This window comes from Rhinolophus sinicus, chromosome 17, assembly GCF_057876585.1.
Source record: "Rhinolophus sinicus isolate RSI-liver-muscle chromosome 17, RSI-T2T, whole genome shotgun sequence".
Classification (NCBI taxonomy): domain Eukaryota; kingdom Metazoa; phylum Chordata; class Mammalia; order Chiroptera; family Rhinolophidae; genus Rhinolophus; species Rhinolophus sinicus.
In genome coordinates this window covers 24,241,483-24,253,275 of record NC_142517.1, presented here as the reverse complement: position 1 = coordinate 24,253,275, position 11,793 = coordinate 24,241,483, and the positions used below count along the sequence as shown (strand labels likewise).

Sequence of the window (11,793 nt, the reverse complement as noted above, 5' to 3'; positions counted from 1 at the left end):
CTGCATTGAAAATCACTTCTAAGCTATAAAAGGTAAATGCAAATAATGACAAAATGCAAATAATGAAAAACACCCTACATAATTTGTTTATATTTATAAATACATATATTTTTTTTTTTTTCTTGGCTACTGGCTACAGTGATTCATAACTGAGTATTTTTCTCATTATAGACTTTTTAATTAGGAAGAAAACATGACATTCCCCAAAGCCAACAAAACCTAGAGATAAGGGGAAAAAAATGATGCAAAACAGCATAGGCAATGATAAAGAGGAAAACAGAGTATAATAAAAACAGAAATTTAGATATACCAAATCTGCTTTCTCTGTCTTAATTGTGATCACATTTCCAATGAAATCTGATTTTTCCATTTTTAATTTAATATAAGGATACAACAAAGAATTAAACATTTCTATCAACACCATCCATTCGAATAGTTGGTTCTTAAATTTGAGAAGCAAGTTTCAGCTATCCAAATCACTCATCCACTGTCACCAAACAGTACTTTTGATTGTAACGAATTATTTCATTTACTGCCTGTCTTTCTTATACAGACTTTTTTTTATAGCTGTTTAGAACCTTTAGATGGGCTTGGAGATTGTTCTCAGTACAAAACTGTTGCATCTCCTATTTACGAGGAATGTTAGATTTTTCAAAGTATATGCTGTCGAGACATAGAATTATAATTGTGCCACCAGGTAGGGTATCTGGTTGCTTACTGTTTTTAGGGATATATCACACAGGTTTTAACATATCTATTTCAGTTAAAACTTAAGAACAAAAACAACCATGTCTGGTTCAGGGTAAATTACAGATCTGTGGCCATTAAGTTAATTCCACATTAATGAACTTGCTGACAGGGTACTAAATGTATACATCTGGGGTTGGCAGCCACAGCATATGGGCTGGCTAGAGAAGAGACTGCCAGATACCAGAGGCACTTCATTACAAGGCAATCGCCACTGCCTCTGCCGCCCTCTTCTCCGCAGCCTGGCTAAGGGCTTTGGGCACAGGTAGGTGCGGGCAGTTAAGCAGCAGGAGTCTGCCCTGGACACAGCAGTCGTTTGTGCTGCAGATAACTAAGCAAAAGGAAGGAAATAAGAGAGGGAGGGAGTGTAAAAGTGAAAATGGAAGGAAGGAAGGAAGACAGGAAGGAAAGAAGGAAGGAAGGAAGGAAAGAAGGAAGGAAAGAAGGAAGAAGGAAGGCAAGAAGGAAGGATGGAAGGAAGCTGTGAAAATGAAGAGGATGATGCATAAAACGTATTGTTTCTACCCCACAGTGAGCAGTCCAGATGTGAAATAGGGCCCTGGATTCTCTGGAAAGAGATTGTGAGGTGAAATGGGAGAAGCCGAGTAACGCTGAAAACCTTCCAGCTCTCTCCCAGGGAGGTTTAAGGGGCCCCAAACAAAACAACCCATCATTGGCTGCCCTTGTAGGATTTCTCCTATACGTCTGTGTCTCTGGACTGAGTCATCAGCACGTCCTGAGCCTCTCTCTGACATCCAACTTCATCACCCCAGCCACAACCTCCTTTTGAATCATATTAATATATTCCTTCTCCTTCCAGGAAACTAAAATTCTCAGGAAATCTCAGTCCCTGAATATTGTGTTTTTCTCTTAGGTTTGAACTTAATGAGCTAATCAAGGTGCTTTCGCCCCCAGCACAATAGAGAACACTGATATTTTAAAAGAGAAGCATTCACTCACTGCCATGATCTGGAGTAAGGAAGGTCTTAACTGCTTATACTTGAGGTCCAACCCTTCTCTCCTCTGGCTTATGCCTCCTCCATCTACCTCTGCACGGTCAAGTTCAGAGTACTGGTTCTCAACCAGGGGCTATTATGCCCCACTTCAGGGGATCACTCGGCAACGTCTGTAGACATTTTCGATTATCTGGACTGGGGTGGGCGGGTGCTACTGGCATCCAGTGAGTTGAGGCCAGGGATGCTACTAAACCTCCTCCAACACACAGGACAGCTTCCATAAAAAAGGATTATCAAGCTCAAAATGTTAATAGTGCGGAGGCTGAGAAACCCCGAGTTAGAGTCAAAGGAACTACAATAGCGTGAGGACGCCTCTCGTAGTCCAGCAGCCGCCCTACACCTCAGTCAATCCTGAATCACAGTGGATCCCAAGTTTGAACACAAGGGCATTCTCTGGCATTGGGGGACTGTAAGCGTGGGATGTGGGCTGAGGACCGATCCCACCTCGCCTGTAGGTGATTCCCTTCTCAGCTCCATCACAGGCTCCTGCCTTAGCAGCAACAGGAGTACCAAGCCCACCAGCCCCAGTGATTAAGGAACATATTTCATCGCTCTTACCACTACTTATGCTTCCCCAATGACAAAATAAAAGCTGGTTTGTACAGGAATGCAGGAAAACGGTTGTGCTCTATGGATTACGTTTTTCTTTGTTGTTGGCCCTGCCTTTCAAGGTACAAGCTTCTCTGAAAGAAAGAGAATACATTTGGGTTATTTCTCATACTTTGATCTCAGCACAAAATTAGTGAGGAAGAAGAGATGGCCTGCTACTATTTTTAGGCAGTTCTAAGTATATTAAAAGCAATATTCATTCGACTGAATTTGGTTTTTTGTGTTTTTAATTTCCTTTATCACTTTTAAACACGAAATGCAAAGGCTATGCCCAAATCTACAGGTAATGTCTGTTTAGTGGGCTATCTCCTCTTAGTAGCTGTATCTATTTCAGTCCATATCTTAAACAGTGTTAAAAATACTTCTCTCTTTACATTATTAATGGAAAACTCATATAGTCATTAGTTAAGCAGCTCTAGGATTTTTTATCAATTAATATAGGTTACATTTGTGACAAAGAAAAACATTTACATAAAGCTGATGTGAATGAATGAAATGATACACAGAAAGGAAAGTGACAGGTAGTATGACAAAGCAAACCTAAAATAACCAAACTCGGAGAAAAGAACTCCAAACTCAAGACTTTTTCTACTATGTGATGCATGACGTTGAACTCAAACTTAGTAATATACTTATAATTCTCTTACCGACTTACAATGTACAAGTCAAAACTAAAATATATTGTGAAATATTTTATATTGAAATATATGCTCTTATTGAATTATGCTAGTATAGATCTCTATAGAGGCTCTTTTCTTGAATGAGATACAATGTTAGCCTTTAAAAAGACTTTAAAAATTAAATTAATATGTATAATATTAAATAACATTAAAATATTCTGAGTTCATAACTAAAACCAGATTTTGAAACCTTTTTGTAAATGGTCAGACAACAGATATAAAATGTTAAGACCTTTACCGAACTATAAAACTCTAAAAAATTTGTATCTCATATATGGTTCTATAAGGTTCAGATTTTTAAAAAATAAACAATGAAGTACTTTCAGATGAACTATATAATTCTGCAACTTTCAACATTTAAAAAGTATGCTGTTAAATTCATGAGATACTCCACAAAAAGTCACTAAAATTTTTTTTGCAAACTGCAGTAGGTTAATAATTACAACTCCTTTCAATCTTTATGGTTTTATAATAATAATTATTATTATTGTTACCTCTTACAGCTTGTTGCCCATTGTTTCTTTCTCTGAGCTGGTTGCCTTCTCCCATCCAATAAGCACTAAAGGCGTGAGAACAAGAGCTTTTGTAGAAAGTAACTATAAGCTTAGCAAACTTAAAACGTCAGCTTAATTCTTTGGCGCATTCATTTTTAAGGGATTATCTTCTATAAAAGAAATACCCTACCCTGAATCTTCTTTACAAGAAGAACCTCAAAAGACTGTCTGCCGACAATTACGTCTTTAAGAATATAAACTAAATTGTCCTTCCCGTTTTTGTTTCATTAAAGAAAAAAGGAAGTGAACAAATTTCATAAATTTTTTTCTCCATTTTCCATTTTTCCCTTTCACATGAAAATATGAGAGCAAACTGATTTCCTATTTCCATATGTTCTATTTTAGCTAATCTCAAAAAAGAAGTTGGAAACGATGCACAAAATTAGAGTTCCCCATGCAACAAAACAACTATTAGTTATTTAAATCTCATGGGATCCATTCTTACTTGCAATATCCACGTTTCAAAGCAAAATTCCAATTTTCAACAAATTTTTCCTACTCTATTGCCTTCCAGAAAGACCCACAGGATTATAATTGATGGCACATTTGGCTGTGCTTTTCTATGTACTCCCATTGTTTAATATATACTATTCTCACAGCTCACAGTGATAAAAGCACAAAGTTGTTGCTGTACAGCTGGGTTGCTCTGATTCAAGCATTAGTCCTTACACCACAGTTAATAGCATATGCTCAATAAATGCTTGTTGAATAACGACAAAATCAATTTCAGCTGTGTTGGTCAAGTTTCACTGCAACCATATTCTAACAATGAAGGAATAATCTCAGGTCCTTTTCGGGCACCTGCATTTTCAATGCATCAATAATCTTTCTCTTTCCTATTTAAAAAAATATGTATCTTTTGCTACATTTGCACAATGACCACAAATAAACCAACCACACATTTTCAAACCTCTGATAAACTTAGCCACATATAATTTTGCCAGACAATTCATTTTAAAAATAGCAAGTTTAGTCAATTGGACATAAAAAGCAGACTTTCTTCTCTCCTAAGAAAAACATTTCCTCAAAGATTTCTGTTTAATACCAAAGGAAGAGAACAAATAGCTGCCCCCTCAAATTTATACAACAGATCAACACTCACCATTCCAAAAGTTTAAATGTATAAAAAAACAAGATGCATGGCATAGTTTTATGTATGCGTTGTCTCAGAATGGATTAGTGTAGAAGTACATGACACAGAATTGACTCATTCCTGGAAAGTCTGGCTAACAAATGGAGTGTATACATGTACATATACACATATAAACACACACATGTGCTTACCATGACCTGAAGATTTAAATTCTCACATATAATTTTAGAATCTGTACTAGGAAGTATAAATAGTTTAAATTCCTGCCTTTTAATCTTGGAGGAAAAAGAAGATACATAATTGAAAGTGTTGCCTTGTATCAAAGATATCCTTTTCAAAACAATTTTGGGGAGGAAATGTTGATTCTGATTATGTAGGCCATGTCCCTTTCTAACCATTTTCTTAGCCAGCTTTTGAATTAACACTGAAAACCACGGGCAAACTGTTCCCATGCTAATGCAAAGGGTGGTCATTCTACCTGCAGGGTCTATCCCATTCCACACTCAACAGTTTAACAGCCTTCGTGTCAAAGGTACGTGTCCTTCTGAGCTATAGATTTTTCTATCAAGATAGTCTGACTCTCTGTTAGGCAACACTCTGAAACGTGGGACATGGGTCTTAAGTCTGTGTCCCTAAATATCTAGGTGGCTCTCCATATAGTACTCATTTGGAGTTTGGACTAGATCACTGATTCTCAAAGTGGTGGTCCCTGGAACAGCCATATTGCCATCACCTGGAAACTCGTTAGAAATGAAAATTATGAGATCATACTAAGAAACGAGAGGAAGGGCCCCAGCAACACCTTGTTGACCCCCCAGGTGATTTGGGTACGTAGTCACGTTTGAGAACCTCTGGACTAGATGATCCTTAAAGCCTTCTCAAACTATCAAAATCCTATTCTTCTTAGATCACACATATCTTCTAGAACGAGCACCATGTTCAATTAAATGCGTTCAGTTATTCCTAGTAGTCTGAGCAAAATATCCTAATCAAGAATACTACATTCTACTAGTAGTATTTAAAAATTGGCTCCATTTTCATAAGGACAAAATTTCAATTAGCAAGCTTTTCCCAATTAAGTAGACACTGTGACAAATACTTGGTATCATTTTAACTAAGTAAGGATCTCCAAGTTAAATCTGTTTCCTTCATATTCCAGCTATTGTGAAAATATATGCTTTTATGAAAGGGTGCCAGCGTTTTGCATCTATTTCTCAAGACCAGCTGCTCCATATAGCACTCTCTCACTTTCCCATCCCACCTGTAAGAAATACGGGAATACAACTCAAAAACGGGTGCAATCACACGCCGGTGAAAATATTTCCAGTTCAAATAGATGAGGCATTTTAGGATTCCCACCGATAGGGAAGGTTAACTAACAGGAAAACATAAAGCCTCATACAGATATTCTAACCCCAAATAGATCTTTTCCTAACATGTGATTCAATGCAATCTATTTCAACAGTTAACTTGGAAATTGTTTTTACCAGAGAACCATGACTCCCAAACAAAAATGTTAGACTTAAGATGATACATTCAACTTCTCTGAGGCTATTATAAAAGGACAAAAATAATCCTTTGAAATGACATGAAACCTGAATGACTGTCAGGACCAAAAGGAAAACCTGTTAAAAAACAGCAGGGGTCAAGTTTAAAAGTTAACTTTTGCTACCCAAGATAAAGGTCCCTTTCTCACCCATCTGTTTTGACAGGTGATTGCCTTACAGCCAACTCCTTCCTCCCTTTAATACTCAAGTCAGCCCAACTTTTTCATCCAAATGTTCTTATTTCTTTATATCATAATACTACAAGAGATTCTTACTAGCTAAATAAACTGACATAGTCTTAAAAACAATGTCCCTCATTTCTCTCAATTTTGTCAAAAAAATAATGGAGAAGGCTACAATACTCAGAACTACTATTTCCCTGCTCCAGGAACACACAAAACGGCTTTCATTGAGAATCCAAAAAGCATTTATTTTACAGTACTCAGGATAACCGTATTAAAATCTTCTGCCCTGCCATGCCAGACCTATAAAGAATTTAGTCATGCAAGTGACTAAATCCTGTGCAGAGATGATTAATGCACCCAGCAACCTATTTCATTTCCAATTTTCCATTTTCAAGTATTCGCTGTCAGGAGTACATACATTTCTTAAGTTAGTTAGATACTTGGCACCATTTTAGGTCAAAAGTCTTCCAAGAAACAAAACCAAACCAAACCATAAGAAACAGTCAACAGATGCCTTTTTACAAACAATCCTTCATAGTACTTGATATGTCTTCAGAATTTTCAGCTTTAGATCTGAAGCAACCGAATGTATTCAAATGCAGGAAGGAATCTTTGCAAAGGCATAAATTTGAGTAGTACCGCCTAATTTCTACATTTAGGACCATATATATATACACATACATATATATGTATATGTATGTGTATATATATATACATATACATATATATGTATATGTATGTGTATATATATATAATATACACATACATATATATACGTATATATGCCTTCCAACTGAGTTTGATACTAAAGTAGGATTGAGTGAAAAAATGGACATAGGACCATCACAAGCAAAATTCTCTCTTCCTCTTCCACCTTGGAATACTGACATGTCACTTGGGCAAAGAGCACAACATTTTAAGGCAAGATATGTTAATATAGCTTTAAAGAAACCTGTGGCCTGTAATTTCTTTTGGCTTCAACAGAATAAATCCTTTTCAAATGACCCTTGAGAAGACTTCATCTACACTCATAGGCTTAAGGTATAGCAAGCGCTCCTGATATACAGCCATAAACTTTCTTTTATTCTACAGAGGTTATATTAAAGTGGCCCTTGAAAAAAATAAAACAGAAAATAAAAAGCTCACACTGCCTCCTACTGTTACAAAATTTCATGAGGTCAAAATGGTCCACAAACTGTAATGAGAGCAAGGTTGTTGCTTTTCTGCCTTAGTTTTTTTCCCCCTCTTCCTTTTAAATCTAATGATCTATTTCCAAATCAAAACCTCAGAAGGGTTGAGGTATTGTCTACAACCCGTACAAAATGTACTGCAGAAAACACTATTAGGTATATATGACTTCAGAATAGAAATCATCTTCCCCAAACATCCTTTGGACTTGGTGGGTGACCTAATTTAAACAAAACAGTAAGTGCTACCCTGCCTGGTCAGGTGGATGGTTACTTTCCCAGACCACAGGCAGGCAGTATTAGCATTCGGTTTCTCCCTTCCTTACCTACTGTGAGGTAAGCTGTTGCATGTCAGCAGAACAAATGTAGTAAGATGGTATGGCCACACCCCAGGGCTTCCTAGACCTTGATGACTTTTCCTATTATTTAAGGAGTTGGGAGTAATGTCACCCAACTTGCCAATGAGATACTTCTGTCTTCAAAATCTGACAAACTCTTGGGGCATCAGGCATGACCACCTGCCCTTGTCCACCTCAGCCATGATACTGAATATGAAACACAGAAACACAAACAATAAGTTTTGGGTTTCTTTAAAAATGACATCTGTATTAAAAGTCTTAAAATGACGAGACAATGTGTCTGGAATTAAAAATTACAGTTTGTTAGAATTCTCTTGGTACATCACAACAGTAAAATTTTGCTCTTAGCTTCTGGAGGAACACCCTATTAACAGATAACCAAAAGAATTTGATGATAATATAAAAGGGGAGCTAAATACCTGAACAGTTGAACAAAATGAAAAAGAAAAAAAAATAGAAAAGAATAGAAACCATTGCAAGACATGGAAATTACATGTTAAAGGCTGGACATAATGAAGACATTCACAGAACAACAGGACCTATTGTCCTGGCTCCTTCAGGAAGATTACTGAAAGGAAACTGGAAAGTGGTGTGGGGAACAGCAGATTCTGGGACAGGGTGGGAAGTTCACAGGTTGGCACCGGCTGGAACAGCTGAGTTTGGAAGGCACTCTGCAGACACAGGGGTGCTGGGGGCCCTGAATCACATTTGTGAAGTCTTTGTCCTGTATTTTAAAGAGCTAGTCATCAAAATCCGTTACTGTCAACCAGTAAGAACAAAAAGCTAAAAAAGAAAACACACACACACACACACAATAGTACACACAAAGATGTGCAGATCTGTAACATTTTTTTTTTCACAGCTGATAAAAAAAAATACTACCGTTCTCCCCCAGACTCCCCTTTGATACAGTAGGTAAACAAAATAGATTTTTTTTCCCCCCACAAATATCAGCAGACACTTTCTGGCACCCCACACTGTATTGGCATCAGTGTTAACAAGTCAGTTCTGATGTGCAATAGTTCAGATTGGATACACTGTAACAAGAATCCAACTTTGCATAGACATCCTCAAATCGCAATCAGTCACGGGGTTGCCCTTCCAAGCTGGCAGAAAAAGAACCTGATCAAAATTTCCAGCTACTCCTGGAAAACAAGGGAAAAAATACAAAAGTTTCTTCCCCTCCTCCTGCTCCTTCATTTGGTTCTCCCGGACTTCCTTCCATGTATTTAAAACTTGGAACTAGAAAACGGTTGTTGACCAAAAAAAAAAAAAAAAAAAAAAGACCCCCCTTTCCACCTTCTTCCTGTCCTTTTTCTCCCCCACCCCATTTTTTTCCAGGTTGAAACTTTCGCTTGCTGGTGTCAAGCTGCCAATACAGCGCCCTAAACGCTACTTACAGGGGGAAATATGCGTCAACCAAAATCAATGAGAAACGTACATGCTGCAAAGAGCCACATTTCCACCGAGTCTCGGATGGTCAGGACCGGATACCCCTTCGGACAAGGGGAGGAGGCTGGGGACGCCGGCCGCAGAGGCCAACCGGGCTCCCGGGACACCCTGGCCAATGCAAAACCGTCTCCAATCTCAAAGCAAGAAGAAAAATCACATTTAGAGAGTCGGGTGCGTTTGGCTTTTGTGCGCAGAGCGCGGCCGGCGCGCGGCGGCCACCGGCGCCTCAGAGGATCACGCAGGCCGAGCAGCAGCCCTCATCGCCGTTGGGCTGCGCCGCGTAGTTCATCTGCCGCACGATCTCCGCGAACAGCTCATCCACCGAGGCTTTGTTTTTGGCCGACGTCTCCATGAAGGGGCAGCTCCACTCCTCCGCCAGGGCCTTGCCCTCGCCGTACGAGACCTCGCGCTCGCCCTCCAGGTCCACCTTGTTGCCCACCAGGATCATGGGCACGCGCTCGTACCGCTTCACGCGGATGATCTGGTCCCGCATGGGCTTGATGTCCTGGAAGCTCTGCTGGTTGACGAGGCTGTAGACGAGGATGAAACCCTGGCCGTTTTTGATGTACAGGTCCCGCATGGACGCGAACTGCTCCGTGCCCGCCGTGTCCAGGATCTCCAGCACCGACGGCGACGAGTCCACCTCAATCTCCTTGCGGTAGAAGTCCTCGATGGTGGGGTCGTACTTCTCGATGAAGGAGCCCGTCACGAACTGCACGGTGAGCGCGGACTTGCCCACGCCGCCCGAGCCCAACACCACCACTTTGTACTCTCTCATGGCTCCGTCCGCGCTTTCACCGCGCCTGCCGCGGCCCCGTCGGGGCTGCGCGCCGGGGAAACGCTGGACTTGGCGGCTGGACTTCTCCCCTTCCTCAGCTCCGCAGGAAAAATCTAGGAGATTGTGGCTGGGGAGCGCAGGGCGCAGAAATCACCAAACGGGGGCCGGACGCCGGGCCGGCCGGCGGCGGCGGCGGCGCGTCTCTGGGGCGCGGGTCCGGGGCCCCGCAGCAGCCCGCAGCGGCAGCCTCGGCTCGGACCGGGAGGACAATGCCGGCAGCCTGTGCGAGGCAACGGCGGCAGCTCCTCGCCGCGGCAGCCGAAGAGGACGGAGAGACGGTGGCGGCAGGGTGCGGAGGTGGCTGCTAATTGCGCGCCGAGCTGGGACGCTCGTGGCATGAGTCCCCGCAGAGCGTACGCCCACCGCCGCGGCCCATCGCGCTCTCTCCCGCAGCCTCCGCGGGGCGAGGGCTTCCTACTCGCCGCGCGCAGCCGGGCCCTCCCCACCCCCGCGAGCATGCCCAGTGCACCGCCGGCCGCGCCCGCCGGATCCGCTGCTCCTGGTTTTCCGGGGGCCCAAGCAGGGGGCGGGGACGTGGGTGGGGCTTGCGATTTGAGTCCGGAGGAGCGGATTCCGGAGAGGCGCGAGTCTAGGGGCTGGATGGGAAGTGTGGGGGGGTTGGATACGTTGAAGGGGGGCTGGGAAAGCTCAGGTAGGAGGATAGGAGGGCGCCTTCTTTCACGGCGCTGGGGTTCCGCATAAGGTGGCAGCTCTACGAGAAGTTTGTGGGCGCGAAGGGCCGCCCCAAGAATCGGGCGGGCTCTGCTGTAGCGGAGTCCCGTTACCAAAAGCCCGTGGACTTCACTCTCAGAGTCCCTGCTGGTGTGCGTCTCAGGGCCGGAGGCATTTGGGTGCCTGAGCGGCGGGTGGAGCAGCTTCCTCCGCCCACGGCGCAGCAGCTCTTTAATAAACCGTTCGCCTGGGAAACGCGACTCGGCCTTCTATGGCCAACTCTTCCCGCACTACATTCCGCGGACAAAGAACACGAGAACACTGGTTCTGAAACACTGTCCCGACCAGGAAACGGGCAGCCTCTAGTGACCGTAGTCCTCTCCGGGCTGGGACTTCATGCGCCCCGCCCACCTCCCGTCCGGACTGGAGCGGAACCTGGAGACCGGAATTCAACCCAGTCCAGAAGTGGCGGCTGCTCCCGCAGCCAGTCAGGGCATGCTCAGTGGGCAGAGCAGGTTTTCGGGCTTGGAAGTAGGAAGCTTTTGCACCACACACCCACACTCCAGCTCAAATTACCTCTCCCAGACTCGGGACCCATTGGTCCCGGGGCGCAAATCTCACACCCCCAACTGTTCTTCTATTGGCTACCGCCAAGGTTTTATCAGTTTGGGCTGCTTCATTGGTTAAAAAGTAACCTCCGCTCTTGATTGGTTATTTATAGAGATTGAGTTGAGAGGCGAAGGCACAGCTGTTCTTTCTCTGCTGCTCCCCCGCCCCCTTCCTCCCACTTCCCCAACCTAGTCGTTTTGAAGCTAAGAGTGCAAAAATAAGAGGAATTTAGGCGGAGAGCTCAG

General features: G+C 42.7%; 1 protein-coding gene across 1 annotated transcript; it reads right to left on the bottom strand.

Annotated features, from left to right (window-relative positions):
* Nucleotides 1–8,203: 8,203 nt before the first annotated feature.
* Nucleotides 8,204–11,385, bottom strand: RAP2B (RAP2B, member of RAS oncogene family). The gene has a single exon (XM_019732031.3). The coding sequence runs from the start codon at nucleotides 10,205–10,207 to the stop codon at nucleotides 9,656–9,658; it is 552 nt and encodes a 183-aa protein (XP_019587590.1). The 5' UTR covers nucleotides 10,208–11,385; the 3' UTR covers nucleotides 8,204–9,655.
* Between the last annotated feature and the right edge of the window lie 408 nt (nucleotides 11,386–11,793).